At 43.4% G+C, this 21,114-nt stretch overlaps 2 protein-coding genes across 4 annotated transcripts; both read left to right on the top strand.

Moving 5' to 3' along the window:
- Window positions 1-6,456: 6,456 nt before the first annotated feature.
- LOC137304096 (dual specificity protein phosphatase 13A-like) lies at window positions 6,457-10,895 on the top strand. Its single transcript, XM_067972571.1, has 3 exons — window positions 6,457-6,755; window positions 8,046-8,263; window positions 9,745-10,895. The coding sequence occupies exons 1-3, from the start codon at window positions 6,586-6,588 to the stop codon at window positions 9,978-9,980; spliced, it is 624 nt and encodes a 207-aa protein (XP_067828672.1). The 5' UTR covers window positions 6,457-6,585; the 3' UTR covers window positions 9,981-10,895.
- An 86-nt stretch (window positions 10,896-10,981) lies between these two features.
- Window positions 10,982-20,486, top strand: dusp13a (dual specificity phosphatase 13a). 3 transcript variants are annotated; one of them, XM_067972574.1, is made up of 4 exons: window positions 10,982-11,239; window positions 12,946-13,081; window positions 14,008-14,234; window positions 19,570-20,486. In XM_067972574.1, exons 2-4 carry the CDS (start codon window positions 13,011-13,013, stop codon window positions 19,767-19,769), a joined length of 498 nt encoding a protein of 165 aa, XP_067828675.1. In that variant the 5' UTR covers window positions 10,982-11,239; window positions 12,946-13,010; the 3' UTR covers window positions 19,770-20,486. The 3 variants fall into 3 exon arrangements, with proteins under 3 accessions (XP_067828675.1, XP_067828673.1, XP_067828674.1); XM_067972572.1 differs by having other exon boundaries at window positions 12,946-13,110; XM_067972573.1 differs by having other exon boundaries at window positions 12,932-13,110.
- The last annotated feature ends 628 nt before the right edge of the window (window positions 20,487-21,114 follow it).

Genomic DNA, 21,114 nt, shown 5'->3' with positions numbered 1-21,114 from the left:
TAGGTGAACGGGACTTGGTGCGAGTTAGGATACGGGCAGCAGAGTTTTGGATGAGCTGAAGCTTACGGAGGGTGGAAGGTGGGAGACCAGCCAAGGGAACATTGGAATAGTCGAGTCTGGAGGTAACAAAGGCATAGATGAGGGTTTCAGCAGCTGATGGGCTGAGGCAGGGGTGGAAATAAACAATATTATGGAGGGGGAAGTAGGCGGTCTTGGTGAAGGAGAGGATATGGGGTCGGAAGCTTAGCTCAGGGTCAAATAGGACGCCGAGGTTGCGAACTGTCTGGTTCAGCCTCAGACAGTGGCCAGGGAGAGGGGTGGAGTTGGTGGCTAGGGAATGAAGTTTATGGCGGGGACTGAAGACAATGGCTTCAGTCTTCCCAATATTGAATTGGAGGAAATTTCTGCTCATCCAGGACCGGATGTCGGACAAGCAGAATGACAAATCAGAGGCAGTGGAGGGGTCGAGAGAGGTGTTGGTGAGGTAGAGCTGGGTGTCATCAGAACCCAGTAAGAATGGGATTGAAGGCCATTAACATAAATATAGACACAGATGCTCAAATACTTTGTAGAATACAATGGAATTTGTGTTGCTAGAACAATCAATGTGTCATCTGTACGCAAAAAGTCAGGATTAAATATTAGTGGCTGCAGTGCCGCATTGATATCCTAGAGTTTCTATAGATTCCATTCAGGGATCTGGGAAACATTTCAGGAGTATTATCATAGAATCATAGAATCTTACAGCACAGAAAGAGGCCAGCACATTGAAAGAGCTATCCAATTGGTCCCACTCCCCTGCTCTTTCCCCATAGCCCTGCAAATGTTTCCTTTTCAAGTATAAATCCAATTCCCTTTTGAAAGTTACTATTAAGTTTGCTTCCACCACCCTTTCAGGCAGAGCATTCCAAGTCATAACAACTCGCTGCTTAAAAATATTTCTCATCTTCCCTTTGGTTCTTTTGCCAATGATCTTAAATCTGTGTCCCCTGGTTATCAACCCTTCTGTCACTGGAAACAGTTTCTCCCTATTCACTCTGTCAAAACCCTTCATAATTTTGAACACCTCTATTAAATCTCCCCTTAACCTTCTCTGCTCTAAGGAGAACAATCCCAGCTTCTCCAGTCTTTCCATATAACTGAAGTCCCTCACCCCAGTACCATTTTAGTAAATCTCATCTGCACCCTCTCCAAAGCCTTGACATCTTTCCTAAAATGTGGTGCCCAGAATTGGACACAATACTCCAGCTGAGGACTAAGCAGTGATTTATAAAGGTTTAGCATAATATCCTTGCTTTTGCATTCTATGCCTCTATTTATAAAGGCCAGGATTATCGACTTTTCCTGCCACCTTCAACGATTTGAGCACGTGAACCCCTTTAAAATTGTACCATTTAGTTTATTTTCCCCCTACTCATTCTTCCTTCCAAACTGCAACACTTCACACTTCTCTGCATTAAATTTAATCAGCCATGTGTCTGCTCATTTCACTAGTCTCTCTCGGTCCTCCTGAAGTCTATTACCTTCCGCCTCACTGTTAACCTCATTTCCAAGTTTTGCGTCATCTACAAACTTTGAAATTTTATTATCATTTTAAGGTCATTAATATATATCAAAAAGAGTTGTGGCCCCAATACTGACCCCTGGGGGACACCACTGTATACTTCCCTCCAGTCTGACAAACAACCGTTCACCACTGCTCTTTGCTTTCTGTCTCATAGTCAATTTCCTATCCACGCTGCCACTGTCCCTTTAATCCTATGGGCTTTGATTTTGCTAACACGTCTGTTATGTGGCCCTATATCGAATGCCTTCTGAAAGTCCATATACACATCGATCGCACTACTGCATTATCGTCTTGAAGTTTTTCCTGTGGTTAATCATCTTCCCGAGGAGATGATCTAAAATATGGAAGGGAAAATTGTACGTGGTATGTGCAAGAAATCAACACTGCCTCTTACACAGGTTCAGTGTGATGTCACGTGAAACCACTCGATACAATATACATGGCCTGCGTCTGTGACATCATGTGACCTTAGACTGTCTGAAGCGTCGAGCCCCTCATGTCATTCCCTGAGAAACAAGTGCTTGAGCTGGGACTAGGAGCTGTGGAAGTGTAGACATAGGGCATTTACTGAGTCTTCGTTCATTAGCCACTGTTGTCATCTAACTTTGCAACAATCATATGCAGATTCTTGTGTAGGGATGACACCAGCCAGCTTCAGACTGGATAATATGGAAATATCTGGAATGTATGCCAGCACAGGAAAATCTGCCATCTGGTTTTTAAAATAAAAGTCCAGGTTTTTTTCCACTTACTTTTGAGCCATTAATTAATAAATTTATCAAGACTTGCAATGATTTTTGAACAGCAGTAAAGCAAGCCTCCTGGCCAAAGCTGTAATCCCAGCTCCTGCCTCAACCCTATCCGTATTCACTTTTGCACTCGGCAGAATGTTCCAACCTTATTCCAGAGTAGCATGTCTGAAGGATTACTCCCGGTGACACGCGCTAGCGAGTGTAGGAAATAGGAGGATAGAACAGATGAATGCCTGGCTGGAGAGAAGGTGCAGGAGGGAGGGCTTTAGATTCCTGGGGCATTGGGACCGGTTCTGGGGGAGGTGGGACCTGTACAGCCCAGACGGGTTGCACCTCAACAGAGCTGGGACCAATTTGTCCTCGTGGGGCGGTTTGCTGGTGCTGTGTGTGTGTGGGGGGGGGGGTGTTTAAAACTAATTTGGCAGGGGGATGGGCACCTCCTGGATGTAGCACTGGAAAGGAGAAACAAGGGGCACAAAGGATTGGGAGAGAAAGATAGCACTAGAGCAAGGAATAGTGCAGTATTAGGTAGGATCAGACTAAGAGAGAGTAAAAGAAAGTCTAGGACTGTTTTTTTGCAGTGCATGTGTGTGAACGCACGAAGCATGATAAACAAGGTTGGTGAGCTGCAGGCGCAAATAGCCACATGAGAATATGATGTCGTGGCGATAGTGGAGACCTGGCTCAAAAAACGGCAGGATTGGGTACTAAATATTTCTGGATACAAGGTGTTCAGGAAAGATAGGGAAGGAAAGAAAGGAGTGGGGAGGCGGGGGTTGCAGTATTGATTAAGGAGAATATTGCACTATTGGAGAGAGAGGATGTCCTGGAGGGGTCAAGGACAGAATCTATTTGGTTAGAGTTAAGAAATAAAAGAGGTGCCATTACACTACTGGGTGTATTCTATAGGCCACCAACTAGTGGGAAGGATATAGAGGAGCAAATTTGCAGGGAAATTACAGAGAGGTGCAAGAACCATAGAGTAGTGATAATGGGGGACTTCAACTATCCCAATATAGACTGGGATAACAATAATAATATAAAGGGAAAAAAGGGGGAGGAATTTTTGAAATGTGTTCAGGATAACTTTCTTGACCTGTATATTTCTGGCCTAACGAGGAAGGAGGCATTGCTGGTTCTGGGGAATGAGGTGGGCCAAGTGGAGCAAGTGTCAGTGGGGGACCTTTTAGGGAGCAGCGATCATAAGGTTTAGAATAGCTATGGAAAAGGACACGGACCACTCTAAAGTAAAAATATTCAATTGGAATCAAAGATTGGCAGGCAAAACTGTAATTGAACAGTGGGCAGCCTTTAAAGAGGAGATGGTTCGGGTACAGTCCAGGCACATTCCCATGAGGCAGAAAGGTAGGGCAACTAAAGCCAGAGCTCCCTGAATGACAAAAGAGATTGGGAGTAAGATGAAACAGAAAAAAGGGGCGTATGACAGATGTCAGGTTGATAACACAAGTGAGAACCAGGCAGAATATAGAAAGTTCAGAGGAGAAGTGAAAAAGGAAATAAGAGGGGCAAAGAGAGAGTATGAGAATAGACTGGCGGCTAACATAAAAGGGAATCCAAAAGTCTTCTCCAAGCATGTAAACAGTAAATGGGTAGTAAGAGGAGGGGTGGGGCCGAGGTACTAAATGAGTTCTTTGCATCCGTCTTTACCAAGGAAAAATATGCTGCCAGAGTCTCAGTAAAGGAAGATATAGTTGAGATAGTGGATGGGCTAAAAATTGATAAAGAGGAGGTACTAGAAAGGCTGGCTGTACTTAAAGTAGATAAGTCACCCGGTCCGGATGGGATGCATCCTAGGTTGCTGAGGGAAGTAAGTGTGAAAATTGCGGAGGTACTGGCCATAATCTTCCAATCATCCTTAGATACGAGGGTGGTGCCAGAGGACTGGAGAATTGCAAATGTTACACCACTGGGGCTTTGGTCTTCACCTTGTTGGTTGCTCGTAGGTTCCCACATTCCCATGCTCCTTTCAGCTTTTGCTGGACTTTCTTTGCTGGCTTTGGACTCTTCTTAACATGGACACGACATGGAGTCGTTTCATCGATGTGAACATGGAGCGGAGGAGAGGTTCTAGTTTTCATTTCTCTTCTCAGCATGCGAAGCGCCGCTTTCCATTGGCCGGTTGAGGCGGTTGGTTTGAGCTTGCAGCTTTTCCAGTTCAAAAAAGGGTGTTAAGATAAACCCAGCAACTACAGGCCAGTCAGTGGTGGAGAAACTTTTAGAAACGATAATGCAGGACAGAATTAGCACTCACTTGGATGAGTGTGGATTGATTAGGGAAAGCCAGCACAGATTTGTTAAAGGCAAATCGTGTTTAACTAACCTGATAGAGTTTTTTGATGAGGTAACAGAGAGGGTGGATGAGGGCAATGCAGTTGATGTGGTGTGTATGGACTTTCAAAAGGCGTTTGATAAAGTGTCGCATGATAGGCTTATCATCAAGATTGCGGCCCATGGAATAAAGGGGGCAGTAGCAACATGGATACAGAATTGGCTAAATGACAGGAAACAAAGAATAGTGGTTAATGTTTTTTTTTCGGACTGGAGGAAGGTGTAAAGTGGTGTTCCCCAGGGGTCATGGCTGGGACCACTGCTTTTCTTAATATATATTAATGACTTGTACAGGTGTACAGGGCACAATTTCAAAATTTGCAGATGACACAAAACTTGGGAGGGTAGTAAACAGTGAGGAGGATAGTGATAAACTTCAAGAGGATATAGACAGGCTGGTGGCATGGTCGGACACGTGGCAGATGAAATTTAACGCAGAAAAATGCAAAGTGATACATTTCAGTAGGAAGAGCGAGAAGAGGCAATATAAACTAGAGGGCACAACTCTAAAAGGTGTACAGGAACAGAGAGATCTGGGGGTAGATGTGCACAAATGGTTGGAAGTGGCAGGGCAGATTGAGAAAGGGGTTAAAAAAGCATACAGGATCCTGGGCTTTATAAATAGAGGCATAGAGTACAAAAGTATAGAAGTCATGATGAACCTTAATAAAACATTGGTTCGGCCACAACTGGAGTATTGTGTCCAGTTCTGGGCACCGCACTTTAGGAATGATGTGAAGGCCTTAGAGAGGGTGCAGAAGAGATTTACTGGAATGATTCCAGGGATGAGGGACTCTAGTTATGGGGATAGACTGGAGAAGCTGGGGTTGTTCTCCTTGGAATAGAGACGGTTGCGAGGGGATTTAATAGAGGTATTCAAAATCATGAAGGGTCTAGACAGAGTAGTTAGAGAGAAACTGTTCCCTTTGGCGGAAGGGTCAAGAACCAGAGGACAAAGATTTAAGGTGATTGGCAAAAGTACCAAAGGTGATATGAGGAAACATTTTTTTTACAAAGTGAGTGGTTAGGATCTGGAATGCACTGAGGGGGTGGTGGAGGCAGATTCAATCAAAAGGGAACTGGATAAGTACTTGAAAGGAAAAAATTGCAGGGGTACAGGGATAGGGTGGGGGAATGGGACTAGCTGGATTACTCTTGCATAGAGCCAGCATGGACTCGATGGGCCGAATGGCCTCCTTTTGCGCTGTAACCTTTCTATAATTCTATGAAAGAGTACCATGAGGCTTGAGTGGATGCAGACACTGCCCCTTTGCAGCATTTTTCACCTGTTTTAAATTAAACTGTAAACTTAAAGTAGAATTTATTTCAGTCTTCTGTGTTATGCTTTGTTTTAAAAGCAGAATTATGAGGGGTTTTGATCGAGTAAATAGGGAGAAACTGTTTTCACTGGCAGGAGGGTCGGTAACCAGAGGACGCACATTTAAGGTCATTGGCAAAAGAACCACAGGTGAGATGAGAAGAGATTTTTTTTCTGCAGCGAGTTGTTATAATCTGGAATGCGTTGCCTGAAAGGGAGGTGGAAGCAGATTCAATAGTAACTTTGAAAAGGGAATTGGATAAATACTTGAAGGGAAAAAAATTGCAGGGCTATGGGGAAAGAGCAGGGAAGTGGGACTAATTGGATAGCTCTTTCAAAGGGCCGGCACAGGCACGATGGGCCGAATAGCCTCCTCCTGTGCTGTAATATTCCATGATTCTATAAAATGGAGTCTGTTCCTAACAGACACATGGTGGTGTGAAATGGAGCAAGGAATCACAGCTGTTTGTAAATGTCAAAGAGAGATTGAGGAAATGCATCATCATCACTTTCACAGCAATAAATATTTAAACACTGAACGTTGGGAAGGGCTGACGAGCCTTCAAAAGCAATATTTCAGGAGAAACTGAGGTGCACCCATGTCAGCGGAAGAATCTCTACCCGGAGGCAGTCCTGATCTCTCTAATAGTAACTCAATCTGTGATTCAACAACTCCTTCTGTTACAGAATTGGAGAAAATCCTGGAGAGTAGCAGAGTCCAATTAAACCACGTCGATGAAGTATGGCCTAACCTATACATTGGAGACTTGTAAGTACACATGCACCTGCTACAGAGATAGTACACTTTTAGCAAACAGCACAGGGCAAGGAACTCAGCACAGATTTATTTAAGCAACTTCATTGGTGTTAAAAACAGGAAGGAATGAAATTAGCTTCAGTGCATTCTTTTAAACCGCATTACAGTGCTAGAATAGGAAGTACTCGATGGTATCTCTGTCTGAAGGATGTAATGAATAGGTTAAAGAATAAATTGAGAAGAAATTCTAAACCTTCCACAGTTCAAAAAGGTGCTGACTGTGGCTGAGACTAGGATCAACTTATGAAAGCAATAAGATTGTTTGTCTAGTAATTTTTTAAATAGGTAGTCTGTGGTAATGGGAGGAGAGATGTCTTTATTTGGTTTCCAGTGACCTATGATAATTGGTGGGGGAGGGTGTGAGCACATTGCCCTTTTTCCTGTGAGGTCAGGTTGATCCTGCTTGCTTTACTCCATGTGAAATATCACTGCACTCCCATATAGGGCTCCATCTAGTGGACCAGATGAGATCCATCAAAGCTCTCCCAATGAGGTTCACTAAACGTAAACATCTGCCAAATCTGGCACTTAAATACATAACTCTGGGTTAGAAACGTAGGAACTACTGGGCCATTCAGCCACTTGTGCCTATTCAGTTAGATCATGGCCTCCATAGAGGAGACTCCCTGTGGTGGGATGAGAGGACAACATCCCAATAGCTTAATCAGACTTGATTCATCAACAAGCCATCCACCACTTTACCACAGTTCAATTCTTATGACTAGACCTGCCCTTGTGTCAATCCTACCTGTGTGTACAATATCTTGTAGGTACTCGGTAAAGATTCAAATGTAGGCTTCAATTTCCTGGACCAACAGCAAATTTGAAATGTAAACATACACATTCGTTGATAAAAATATTCAAATTTTGTTCCATTTTTCACCCTCTTTAACCGGAAGCTCCACAGGCAGTGTCAGTCCTCCAGTATTCTGCTAAGTCACCATTATTTTATACATGAGGTGAGACAGTGAATGTCAGCAGACCATTTGACCGAGGGAGGTATCAGTGCCAATCCTGAGCTTATCGAATATTTTCCACTGGGGTTACAATCAGGAACAAGAGCCTTGATCAATTCCTCCCAATTGCAGAGGACCTAATATCACTGACTGAGCAATTGACTAACTCAGCACACACTAGGGAATTGAGCTGGAGATTTTCCTGATCTTTATGGCAAGTAGTACAACATTACATTATTTTCTTCTAAAACTGAAAACTTACATGATCATTCTGTTCTCGTTATAGGGTAATAGCCCATGACAGAAAACAATTAAGGAAGCTGGGGATCACTCATGTGTTAAATGCTGCACATTCCAAATGGGGTAGCAAAGGAGATCAAATCTTTTACGGCAAGAAAATAAATTACTACGGAATAGCAGCTGACGATTCCCCAGACTTTGACCTGAGTACGTATTTCTACACTGCTGCTGAACAGATACATCAAACACTGAATACTCCAGATGGTAAGGCATGTTATGATGTCCATTGAATTTAGATGCACTAAGTAGACTGTGTAGTTGTAGGTAAATCTGCTCATTATATGGATCCACCCAATTAGTAGAGAAGAGAAGGATGTCATAGTTTGTGAAATATAACCGTTGACCTTTTTTAAAACTGTTCTGAAAAGGAGCAGTCATGTGGTGTGGTCCATCAACATGCTGTGATACAGAGGGTCTGCATCTGCACATGGAGCTCCTGATTTCAAGGGGAGGAGCCAAGCAAAGGCTAAATGCTCCCTACATTTAGGGAGGGAAGGAGAACTAGAGGGAAAGTCACCCTAGTGACTGTCGTGCAGCTACAAAGAGGTAGAGGCCTGATGAAATTTTGTGAGGCCTGCAATTATCCCTTTTGCAGTGGCTACGCTCAAATTCCACCAGCAGCACATCCAAGGGTGTACATTACCCTTGTATGCGTAGGCAATGCATGCACACACTACAAATTAGAACCACAAACTGGTCACTAATTACACAGTAAGTATATTGGAAAAGAGAGATATAAGCAAGTATTATTGTCCCAGCATCTTGCATTAATGGAGTGCTGCGCCAGGCGAAGGCTCGCTCGGGATTTTCTCAATGCGACCAGTTGTTTCCTGATCCCTTCGTTGGGATCAGGATTTCACAATCAGTCACCCTTTAAAAATCAGTGACAAAGAATTATGACTAATTTTAACACCCTTGTTATTTTGTTTTGAATTCAGTATGTATCTAAGTCGGAGGAGTTACTTCACATGATGCCCGAGGAAGTTGCATTAGCAAATAGTGTAAAGCCAGAGGTTAACGTACATGTCTGCTAGTTTTGATTAATCTGGTCAATAACTCCCTTAAGACAATTGTCCTGATGATGTCATAGATATCTATTTAAACAAAGATATTTTGAATAAAGTGAATAAAGAGAAATTCACAAAATAATATTGGATGGAGTTTTTTTTTAAAAAGTTTCCCTTTTTCTTTGCTTTCCTCCCTGAAGGTGGGGGACTTGCTGGGCATCATTCACAGCTGCCAACAGCCACGTGGTATCTCACTCTAGAGTCCATTCCCCATGTGAAAGCCTTTACAGCGACTGTCAGCAGGTCGATCCACTGTGAAGAGTGTCACAGCTGAACCTGATCCTGTCCTCACTTCACGTCAACACGTGTAAACCTGCTCGCATGAGTTATTGAATATCAACCGAGAGCAGGAATCCTGACTGACCTTTCCCCTCCCCAGTCCTGGGGCACTGTGCTCAACTTTACCTCTTCGACTAAAATCAGCTAACTCAGCACGGAATGGGATGGGAGCTTGGGCCTTCCCAATCAGTGCTACACTTACCCACTTAGTCATCAGGGAGCCCAGTACAGTTCTTTTCAATGGTTTGGAATTTACAATGCAAAATTTATGTGTCACCATTCTGACTGCCTGTAATTGAAGAATCCAAACACTCAAGCAGTTATATTTTTCTCTTGCAGCGAAGCTCCTGGTACATTGTATCCTTGGAATGAGCAGATCAGCCTCCCTGGTACTGGCCTATCTTATGATTTATCACGATCGCTCTCTGCGCGATGCAGCCGAAAGGGTCATTTTATACAGGCCTATTTCACCCAATCGGGGATTTCTGGAACAGTTACGCAACCTGGACATAAAGTTAAACGAAAAGAAAAGAAAGTCCACAAAAGGGGCCACATATTGCTCGACCTGCTGTTAGACAACCGACTGATGCTGCACCAGTGCCTCTTGTTCAAGGTTTTAAATATTTCTTAACTGCAGAAGTCCAAAGACAGCCTGATCATAATATTTATTAAAAGGGACATTGCCAACCTTTCAGAGAGTTTCCAGGCAGGCGGAGTTCTTGCAATGGCTTACTCCAAAAATGATCATCTGCATCCCCTCTGCACTGTTAAAGTGCCCATCTGCCCTTCTGTAGCACCATAGTCACTTTAATCTATCCAACTTTTTTTAGTTTTGTAAAGGTACATTGCTCTGCAAGGTCAGAAGCTCCTTATTTCCTATCCCCATCTCTCACAGGATTCCTCCCATGAGCCGTGCACTCTGCACCCAAGGGAGCAGCATCTATAGTCTGATCCCAGGCCAATCCAAGGAGGTGTTTGACAGCAGCCATTGCTGTCAAACTGAGTTTTCCCTCCTCCCTGGAGGGAGGTGTCTCTCCTCTCCACCTCCTCCTGTACCCCAGCTGTGATAAGGAACTTAGAGATACTAAATGATCAAAACTGAAGTACAAGTTATTGTGAACGATTCAGTGTGTAGTGACATCACGATATTCAAGAACGTGTCACATTATTGTTGAACACTGAAAAAAATAATTGTACATGTTGCCTAGCTGTTGTCATTGCTCAGACTGCAACGATCATATTTATTGGTTAGCGGAGACCTTCCCCGCCTGAAGTACAGTTATTGCTTAGTCCGAGATTTTCTGTGGCAGTTGGAATATTCAGTGCCTTCCACGCTGTTTGGCAAAATGTTTTTAATGTAGTTTGCAACTCACAAGATAATGGCATAAAGCACACCATTATTATCAGTTGCTTGTAATGTCATTATGATGAAAATGAAATGTCTCTTCCGGGTCCTCTCTCTTGAACTAAAAAGAAAGTCATTTCCAGCACTTTTTCCATGAGTGATGATTTTTCTTGAAAATTAGTGGAAATTTTAAGAAATGCAATGGGAGGAATTGTTAAAGTCTCACCGTATCTGGTTTAAGGAGACGTTACACTCTGCTGCTGCTGAATCTCTACTGGCAGGAACCAGGGCTAAAATGTGGCAACTGCCCGAGGTATAGTCCGGGTTGGAAGATGATATCACACAGAGACACAGTGTCACATGTTATGCTCAGTAAACTGATCGGAGAGGAGTGTACATTGTGTCGCTTAATAACTGGGGAACGGAGTATTAACAGAGAAGAACAGCTCGTAAAATAAAATTCACAGCATTACATAAAAACTGAAGACGGTAAGTTCACAAATTACTTCTCTCTGTAATGGGGATAGAGACCGTGTTTGTGTTAGCTTAATTGTTGTTACCTGCTGTCAGAAACAATTCTACATTTCAGAAGCTGGTAGCTGTGTTTAATCAGACAGGTATTTGATGATTTTGTAGATAGAAAGCTGAATGTGGTTGATTTGGTCAAGACTGGTTTTTATTATCACCTCTTTTTATTATCACTCGTTGACAGTCAATGAGTCACCTTTTGATACGTGGTCATTGTTGTTATGTGGTCAAACGTGGCGATTTGTGCACAGCATGCCCCACAAAAGCAAATGAATAAACCAAGTTTTTTGTCAGTGAATGCTGACAGCCCATGATTCAGTGATTTGATGGACTATCACACTGCCACAAAACATCATAATGCAGGTTCACACCTCAATTCCTGCATGGATGTCCTGATGTAATCTGGGGTGTCAACAGATACTAATTGAAGGAGAGGTAATGTCAAGGTTAAGGTCCTGGGATAGGACCAAAAAAAACCCCAGAGCAAAAGCACCTGTAGGTATCTTGCTTGGTGAGAGAACAAAATGCCTCCCATGTCTTTATGACTTTAATAGTCATTTAACCATCCATGGTTTGGAACAAGATACACTTGAAAATGACTCATGTAAGCAAAATATTCATCGAGTGAATTTGAGTCACGAACAAATGACTAGTATAGTTTTCACAAGTTATTCTTTGACAAGTTTTTAATGTTGCTTATATCTTACTCAACAGAAAGGTCTGGAGAAATGAATATAGATTTCTTACAGCAGGTTTATTTTTATGCATGTGGTAATTAAAGTCAGGGAGAGAATACTGCAGTTGGCTACAGTTACACTTACTGTATCTCTGATCTGGCTTCTAAGGTTTCACACGTAATAAATAGCAGCCCTCAGGGCCCTTACCACAGCACTGATTGAGACCATCGAACTCAGCACAGACCTGGGGAGGGGACCAAACTTGGGTACAAGTGTGTCCATAATTTGATACTCTACTAATACTCTCTTTTAGGGAAAGAACTTGCATTTATTTATATAGCGCCTTTCAAAACCTCAAGACGTCGCAAAGTGCTTCACAGCCAATAAAGTACTTTTTGAAGTGGTCGCTGTTGTAATGTAGGAAACGCGGCAGCCAATTTGTGCACAGCGAGCTCCCACAAACAGCAATAGGATAAATGGCCAGATAATCTGTTTTAGGTGTTGGTTGAAGGATAATTATTGGCCAGGACACTGGGAAAATTCCTCTGCTCTTCTTCAAATCGAGCCATTGGACCATTTATTTCCACCTGAGAGGGCAGACAGGGCCTCAGTTTAACGTCTCATCTGAAAGGTAGCACCTCTGACAGTGCAGCACTCCCTCAGTACTGCTCTGGAGTGTCAGCCTAGGTTTTGTACTCAAGTCTCTGGAGTGGGACAGAGTACCCATAAGGATGGGTGGTCTGACAAATGAGAAGTTCCACACTATAGTGTGGTTTGAGGGCGCCTCTCTAAAGTTTAGGTTAAGTCGCACTGGGGAATGATTTCCTCTGTGCTCCATGATTACATCAATAATTTTAAGAGGGCATTTTACTGGTATTTGGTAAGAAAATTAATAGAGGGCCAAGTATCTATTCTGTTGTTGAAAAGGAAAAGAACAGTCGACAGTAACAGAGAAATACAGCGTATTATATAACAGGCTTTGCATTTCAGAATGGAAACATTAGACAAGAACTTTGTATCCCGATCTGGTTTGGGGAGTGGAAGTAAGGATAATTATGAACCTCCAACTGTATCAGAGCTCCAGCGCCTTCTGTGGACTAACGCAGACTGTGGACATGTGGATCAGGTTTGGCCAAACCTTCACCTGGGAGATGCGTAAGAGCACAGCCTAAAAAATATTGTTCAATGATCCAACTTTGTTGCACTGAAACTAGTGGATGCTGCTGCCTCTGCCCTGTGAGTTGCTGCTGTGACAAGTTCATTTCCCGCCTGCAGCAGCAACGACGCTGATTTTAACCGCTGGGCTTCATTTAACTTACACTGCCGGCAGGGAAGGTCAGGTGGCCAAGGCCGCTCACTGTCTTCCAGTTAAGTGGTGGGCAGGGAGTTTTGTGAGGGTCTCGCAGGACAGAAGAGGGGGCAGCAGGAATGAGTCTGGGGGAGGTGACTTTCCTTGTGCAACCCAAAAGAGCAAAAAGGAAAGTTTAAAACTTACCGAACAGGCCTCTTACCTTTCGGCGGCTTCTCCGCTCAGGCCTGGTGAAAACTGCATCAGGATCCTATTGACATAATAGGACTCCGATTTGCGTAAATTTATGAGGCTTCCACTTGCTTTAGGCGGCTGCCTCATCTGCCTGCGAAACCTTACATGTTAAAATCAGAAATGGTCAGGGTCTGAGCAGGTAAGAAATCTGCTCAATTCTAACTTCCCACCTGCCCAGTTTCCTTCGGGAGGGTTAAAACTGATCCTTAGAAATGTTCACTGTCACTTAAAGAAATAATTGAAACTATCACTAAGATTTATTTGGATTTTACACATTATTTTCATACTTTAACATATTGTGTTAACTTTTGTTTCGATGCATTATCCCCAATAGTTGTACCAATGCTAATGTGCCTGAAATACACCTGATAATATACAGGCTCAGGTGATATTCAGGTGTCCCTGGTGGCTGCCTTAAACAGAGGTTAAGCCCCTAGCATAAGCTAATGAGGGCCTAATGCCTGTTTAAGGGCCAAATAAGATTCAAATAACCATTTAATGTTCTCCAGGTGGACAGCTCGAGATAAGTCGACTCTAAAGAGACTGGGAATTACACACATCCTCAATGCTGCTGATGGAACTTTCAATATTAACACTGGAGCCAGATATTACAAGGACATGGACATGGACATACATTACTATGGAATAGAGGCATTTGATGCCCCAGATTTCAATCTTAGTACCTTTTTTGACCCAGCGGCAAAATTCATAAGAGCTGGACTAAGCACACTTGGTGGTAAGTAGCTGGAATGCTCTGTGATAGTCGATGTCCAATGTCATTTGAAAGTAAAGTCAGAAAGCTATCTCCTCACATGGTCACTTCCCAATCGGCCTTTCTATTTTTTGTCACATTTCCATTTGCAGTGGAATCAGTGATTAAGAAATACCTCTCAGTGGAAGTGGCCCTTCTTGACACACAAAAACAAATTGGAATTTCATCTGGCACAAGCTCAATAAAAGCTGTTCCATCAACCGCGCTACTTTAACCCTTCTTTCTGTCCCAAAGGCAGATAAGATATCTTTTGGAGCCTGAAGTGGGCTGAACAGTCTGAACAGGTACTAAATGAACACTTTGCATCTGTCTTTACCAAGGAAGAAAATGCTGCCAAAGTCACAGTAAAAGAGGAAGTTGAGATACTGGATGGGCTAAAAATTGATAAAGAGGAGGTACTAGAAAGGCTGGCTGTACTTAAAGTAGATAAGTCACCAGGTCTGGGTGGGATGCATCCTAGGTTGCTGAGGGAAGGGTGGAAATTACGGAGGTACTGGCCATAATCTTCTAATCATCCTTAGATACAGGGGTGGTGCCAAAGGACTGGAGAATTGCAAATGTTACACCCTTGTTCAAAAAGGGTGTAAGGATAAACCCAGCAACTACAGGCCAGTTAGTTTAACCTCGGTGGTGGAGAAACTTTAGAAACGATAATCCGGGACAAAATTAACAGTCACTTGGACAAGTGTGGTTTAATTAAGGAAAGCCAGCATGGATTTGTTAAAGGCAAATAGGGTTTAACTAACTTGATTGAGTTTTTTGATGAGGTAACAGAGAGGGTTGATGAGGGCAATGTGGTTGATGTGGTGTATATGGACTTTCAAAAGGCATTTGATAAAGAGCCACATAATAGACTTGTTAGCAAAATTGAAGCCCATAGAACAAAAGGGGCAGTGGCAGCATGGATAGGAAATTGGCTATGTGACAGGAAACAGAGAGTAGAGGTGAAGGTTGTTTTTCAGGCTGGAGGAAGGTACACAGTGGTCTTCCCCAGGGGTCGGTACTAGGACCTTGATAGATATTAATGACTTGGACTTGGGTGTACAGGGCACAACTTCAAAATTTGCAGATGACACAAAACTTGGAAGTGTAGTGAACAGTGAGGAGGATAGTGATAGACTTCAAGAGGACATAGACAGGCTGGTGAACGAAATTTAATGCAGAGAAGTGCGAAGTGATACATTTTGGTAGGAAGAATGAGGAAAGGCAATATAAACTAAAGGGTACATCTCTAAAGGGGGTGCAGGGACAAAGAGACCTGGGGGCATATGTGAACAATTCGTTGAAGGTGGCAGGGCAGGTTGAGAAAGCGGTCAAAAAAGCAAACAGGATCCAGGGCTTTATAAATAGGGTTATAGAGTACAAAAGCAAGGAAATTATGATGAACCTTTATAAAACACTGGATATTGTGTCCAGTTCTGGGCACCGCACTTTAGGAAGGATGTGAAGGCCCTAGAGAGGGTGCAGAAAAGATTTACTAGAATGGTTCCAGTGATGAAGGACTTCAGTTACGTGGATAGACTGGAGAAGCTGGGGTTGTTCTCCTTAGAGCAGAGAAGGTTGAGAGGAGATTTGATAGAAGTGTTCAAAATCATGAAGGGTCTAGACAAAGTAGATAGAGAGAAACTGTCCCATTGGCGGAAGAGTCGAGAACCAGAGGACACAGATTTAAGGTGATTGGCAAAAGAACCAAAGGTGACATGAGGGAAAACTTTTTTACGCAGCGAGTGGTTAGGATCTGGAATGCACTGCCCGAGGGGGGTGGAGGAGGCAGATTCAATCGTGGCTTTCAAAAGGGAACTGGATAAGTACTTGAAAGGAAAAAATTTGCAGGGCTACAGGGAAAGGGCGAGGGAGTGGGACTTGCAGAGAGCCGGCACGGGCTCGACGAGCCAAATTGCCTCCTTCAGTGCTGTATCCATTCTATGATTCTGTTCTAATAGGAGTAACCCAGGCTCTAAATGTCTATTCTCACTGGCATAGTGAGAGGTGATGGAGATAAAAGCAGCTTTTACCTGAACCTATCGTAGCGTTGATGTGTAACAGAGTTCTTTTTAAGCACAAACCAAGTATGAAACCCAAGCCTGGTGTCCCCTGTCCACACAGATAATCCACAATAGTTGCTCATTTATTAATTTATGACGTATCCCTGAACTTGAAGGAATATAAAATGCAGGATGAGTGACTGTACCAGTCTGCTTCCAGAACTTAGACGCTAACAGGTGTTTTATAGGCCTAGAAATTCGGCCACGCAGTCCCATTTTTCGGGCGCTACACGGCCTACTAAGCCTCCAATATGGCGGGCAGAAAGCGCATGCTGATTACAAGCTGGAAGTGCACCACCCACCACATTGGTAACGGCCAAACAATTGGCGTGCAGTGCCCACGCCTCAAACAGGCCTTACGACCTTTACATATGCAAATAAGGGGCCTAACGCCTATTTGAGGCCCCCACTGCAAAGCTTGGTTTGGGCTGAGACAGCCGGTACCATTTGCACTCAGGAAAACCAGGCCGCAACCAACAAGGTAAGTTTAATAAATTTACTTAACTGAACGTGGAGCCGGGAGGAGCAGAAATACTTCTCCCGGCTCCAGATTTTAAAAATGCAGGCCGCTGCCGCTCTGGCTACCAGTGTCCTCCCCCGTCCCGGCTAACGATTCCCGCGCTCTGTCTGCCGATCTTTCCGGGGGGCACCTCGGGCCTCAACTTTCAGGTGCGGGATTGCACCCTGTGCACGAATTTCTAGGCCGTACAGTACAATTTGCAACTGGCACTATAGGAGTGTGGGGAGGGAGCAAGTCCCATGTATTTTTATATGCACTTTGGGGGAGAGGTTGCTATTTTCTTGATACATTTATTATAAATACGGGCAAACAGCATAGGATAATTCCCAAACTCAGAGGAAAGAATTGGCACACACCAGAAAACAATTAAAACAATTAGTCGGATCTTATTTGAATATAACAACAGTGGCCAAAGGGCAGTGCTACCCCTTGACTGATATAGTGCTATCTTTTTGTAGGGCCTATATAGATTTACTGAGACACTGATCCCTATCTGTTAAGAATATAAGAAAAAGGAGCAGGAGTAGGCCATATGGTCCCTCGAGCCCGCTCCGCCATTCAATAAGATCATGGCTGATCTTTGACCTCAACTCCACTTGCCCGCCTGATCCCGAGTGTAAATATAACACCTGCTGGAAACATATAGTAAGATGTGTCGGAGAATTCGAGACCAGGAGAAAGGCACAGCGTGAGTGACTGAATCAGTCCCACAGGAGTCCAGGGATCGCCAGGCAGATGCAAACAGACGGAGTTAGAGTGAAGACAGGACCCTGTGAGGAGTGTGAAGGAATAGGATCATGAGCATGACCATCAGAAGTGTTCCATGTGCCTCTATCGAGCTATCTACCATGTGGGCTTCTTCAATTATTGCAGTTTTGCCCTTGATAGTCTGGAAAGAAAGACTTGCATTTATATAGTGCCTTTCATGGCCACAGCACATTGCAAAGTGCTTTACAGCCAATTAAGTACTTTTGAAGAATAGTCACTGCTGCAATGTAGGAAATGCAGCATCTGATTTGCGCACAGCAAGGTCCCACAAACAGCAATGTGACAATGACCATAAATTAGTTTTAGGTGCTAGTTGAAGGATAAATATTGGCCAGGGCACAAGGGAGAACTCCCTTGCTCTTCGTCAAAATAGTGCCATGGGATCTTTTATGTCCACCCGAGAGGGCGGACAGGGTCCCGGTTTAACGTTTCATCCAAAGGATGGCACCTTCGATAGTGCAGCACTCCCTCAGTATTGTACTGGAGTGTCAGCTAGGTCTTGTGCTCAAGTCTCTGGAGTGGGGCTTGAACCCACAATCTTATGACTCGGTGGCGATAATGCTACCCACTGAGCCACGGCTGACTATCATACAATTATCAAACAGCAGGAATGACGACCAGAGTGCCCCTTAAATAAACAAACTTCATGTTTATGGCAGAAAATCACTAACAGGACCAGGGTATTACAAAATAAATGCACCCCCGCAAGGCAGGGGGCAGCATTTGGTATTTTAAAGTGACAAAGGCTGTATGAGGCAAAAAAGGTTGTCAGGGAAAAGCAGTGAGCGGCAGAATGAACACGACGGCAGGAGCCAGAATCTGAGCTGAGCAGCATCCATGTTCCTTGTTTGATGGTTGGTGAAGTGGAGGTGCTGCGTATGAGGAGAGTTTTCTTGTTTAGCAACTGGGGTGTCCGCCCCAGAGAATAGTGGTGTCACATGTCTGGCAGGAAGCGGTGGACAGCGTCAATGATGTGTCCACTACCCAATAGGACCTGGGAACAGTTGGAAAAGAAGATGACCCACCCCAAGGAAACCACCCAAGGTATGGCTGCACAACAGTATCACTTACCAGGTGGATGGCACAACCGTGTATATCACAAACCTGCCATTCTGTTTCACATATTTACTGCCGGTCCATGCAAAGCCCTTACACAACCCTACAGCTCTTTCATTGCTTACCTGGACCTCCTTGCACCAATAACTTGCATTTATGCAGCACCTTTCACATGGAAAAATGTCCCAAGGTGCTTCACAGAGACATGAGGAAAAACCGATGCTGGCCAAAGAAGGAAAGACTAGGAGTGGGGACCAAAAGGTCAAACAAAAAGGTAGGTTGAAGGAGTTAGTACCATCTTACTCTTGTGTTTTGCCCTCTCTCACTCTCTCTTTATAGGCATATACAGAACTGCACGGTATCCTGCAGTGCAATATCTGTTTGAATGTTGTAACCAGCAATTTAATATTCATACCTTTTCTGTAATTACCGACCTAAAAAGCAACCACATCCAAACCAGGAACACCCATTACTGCACCATTATAACATTTCCATTTTTCACACCATCCTTGTGAGCTTTGTGAGTGAGATTACCAATTCAGCACCAAGTTAGGGGCAGTTTTGGGGCTATGCTAATTAGTAACTGGATAGAGGCGGCTTGAACTAATTTCTCTGCCAGCTGCACCCACTGAAGAGTTACCCCTCAACCTGGGCTGGTTTCAAACCCAGATCACAGCGGTGAAAGGACAGCATAGCTAAACCATCGCAGCACTTAAATCCCCATTGTGTATTTAAAGATTTAAAAATAATAAGAGATTTCAATCATGCTACTATTATGAGATGTTGTGCATAAATTGGCAAAGTAACTGTCTCATACATCATAGGTCATCTCGTTTCAGAAAATCAGTCATTCCTATATACAGTGTCCTGTGCAGTGTGTGTTGATATGGCTATTTATCTTCCTTTGCAGGTAAAGTGTTTGTCCACTGTGCTATGGGAATCAGTCGAGCAGCAACTCTGGTCCTTGCGTTTTTAATGATCTGTGAAAAGATGACTCTAGTCGAAGCTATTAAAACTGTGAGCGCTCATAGAAATATTTCACCTAACATCGGTTTCCTCAGTCAACTCCGGGAGCTCGACACATCCTTCGTGAAAGAAAGGAGAAGATGACTGGACTTTGAATGCTAAACATGCGGTCATCTCACTGAGGCTTCACCGAAGAAGAAACTCTGTAGAAAGGAATGCTACACAACAAAAATAGATGGACATTCATGAACTTTAGACCTTCAATTTAGCTCAGCACTTTCTTGGACACCTGAGAACTGATAGACAGTTGTTTATCAGGTTACTATGGCTTTATTGGCACCAAAGCTTAAGTTTTTACACCTTAAGTTTATAACTCGAGTCAGAAAGTATTAAGAGTACATTTTGTAACAAGGGTAGGAATCCGGTGGATTCAATTAGAATTCTTGCACACTGATGTAGTGGAATAAATCATTCAGAGAATGATGGTTTGACGGTAATGCATCAAAGGCAGTACTCCTTGTTTATAAAGTTTGCAGAGTTAATATAACAGAAATGTGAGCGTAGTCATTTTTGTTTTAAGTTAATGTTGACTAGATTAGAGATGTGAGGAAATTCCACTCAGCATTCCAAGAGAGAGCTGCTTTTCCATAAACACAACTGGAATGTCAACAAATAGACATTACATTAAGAGTCAGAGGTTTGAAGAATTGACTGGTGTATTAAAGAGCCAAAGTAAATATCAGGATGTCCAAAATTATATTTCTCCTGTTATTTCTAATTGGTTTGCAGCATGTTTACTAGTACCATGTATTTATCAATAAAAGTATTAATAAATCACAATGAGTTATGAATAACCTTAAAGTTCAGTAATTCCAATTTATTGTACAAAGTTCAAAATTTTGTTATTAATTTATTTATTTTTTGCTCTCGTGATGTGGCAAGGCCGCATTGAATGCTCTCTTTCGTCGGTCCAAGGAGGTGGTGGTGGTGTGCCTTCACCTTGAACCCGTGAGATGGTTCTCCCACAAAGTTGTTAACAAGGGAATTCCAGGACTTTGACCCAGCAACAATGAAGGAATGGTAATATTTCCATGACTTGGAGAAGTTGTGAATGGAGTTCCACATTGTAGAACTGTCAATGAACTGCCCCACTCCTCACTTTATGATAGAGGGAAGGTCACTGATGAAGCTGCTGAAGATGGTTGGGCCAAGAAAACTTCCCTTAGGAACTCCCGGAGAGTTGTCCTGTAGCTGTGACGACTGACCTGTGACAACCACAACCATCTTCCTTTGTGTCAGGTATAACTCCAACCACTGGAAGGTTTTCCCCTCGACCACCACTGATTTTGCTAGGACTCCTTGATGTAATACTCGGTTGAATGCTGCCTTGATGTGGAGGGCAGGAACTCTCCTCTGGCATTCAGATTTTGTGTCCATGTCTGTATCAAAGCAATGATGAGATCTGCAGCTGAGAAGTTGACAGGGTGGC

The sequence above is a fragment of the Heptranchias perlo genome, chromosome 36 (assembly GCF_035084215.1).
Source record: "Heptranchias perlo isolate sHepPer1 chromosome 36, sHepPer1.hap1, whole genome shotgun sequence".
In the NCBI taxonomy this organism is placed as follows: domain Eukaryota; kingdom Metazoa; phylum Chordata; class Chondrichthyes; order Hexanchiformes; family Hexanchidae; genus Heptranchias; species Heptranchias perlo.
This window is presented reverse-complemented; position numbering and strand designations above follow the sequence as displayed.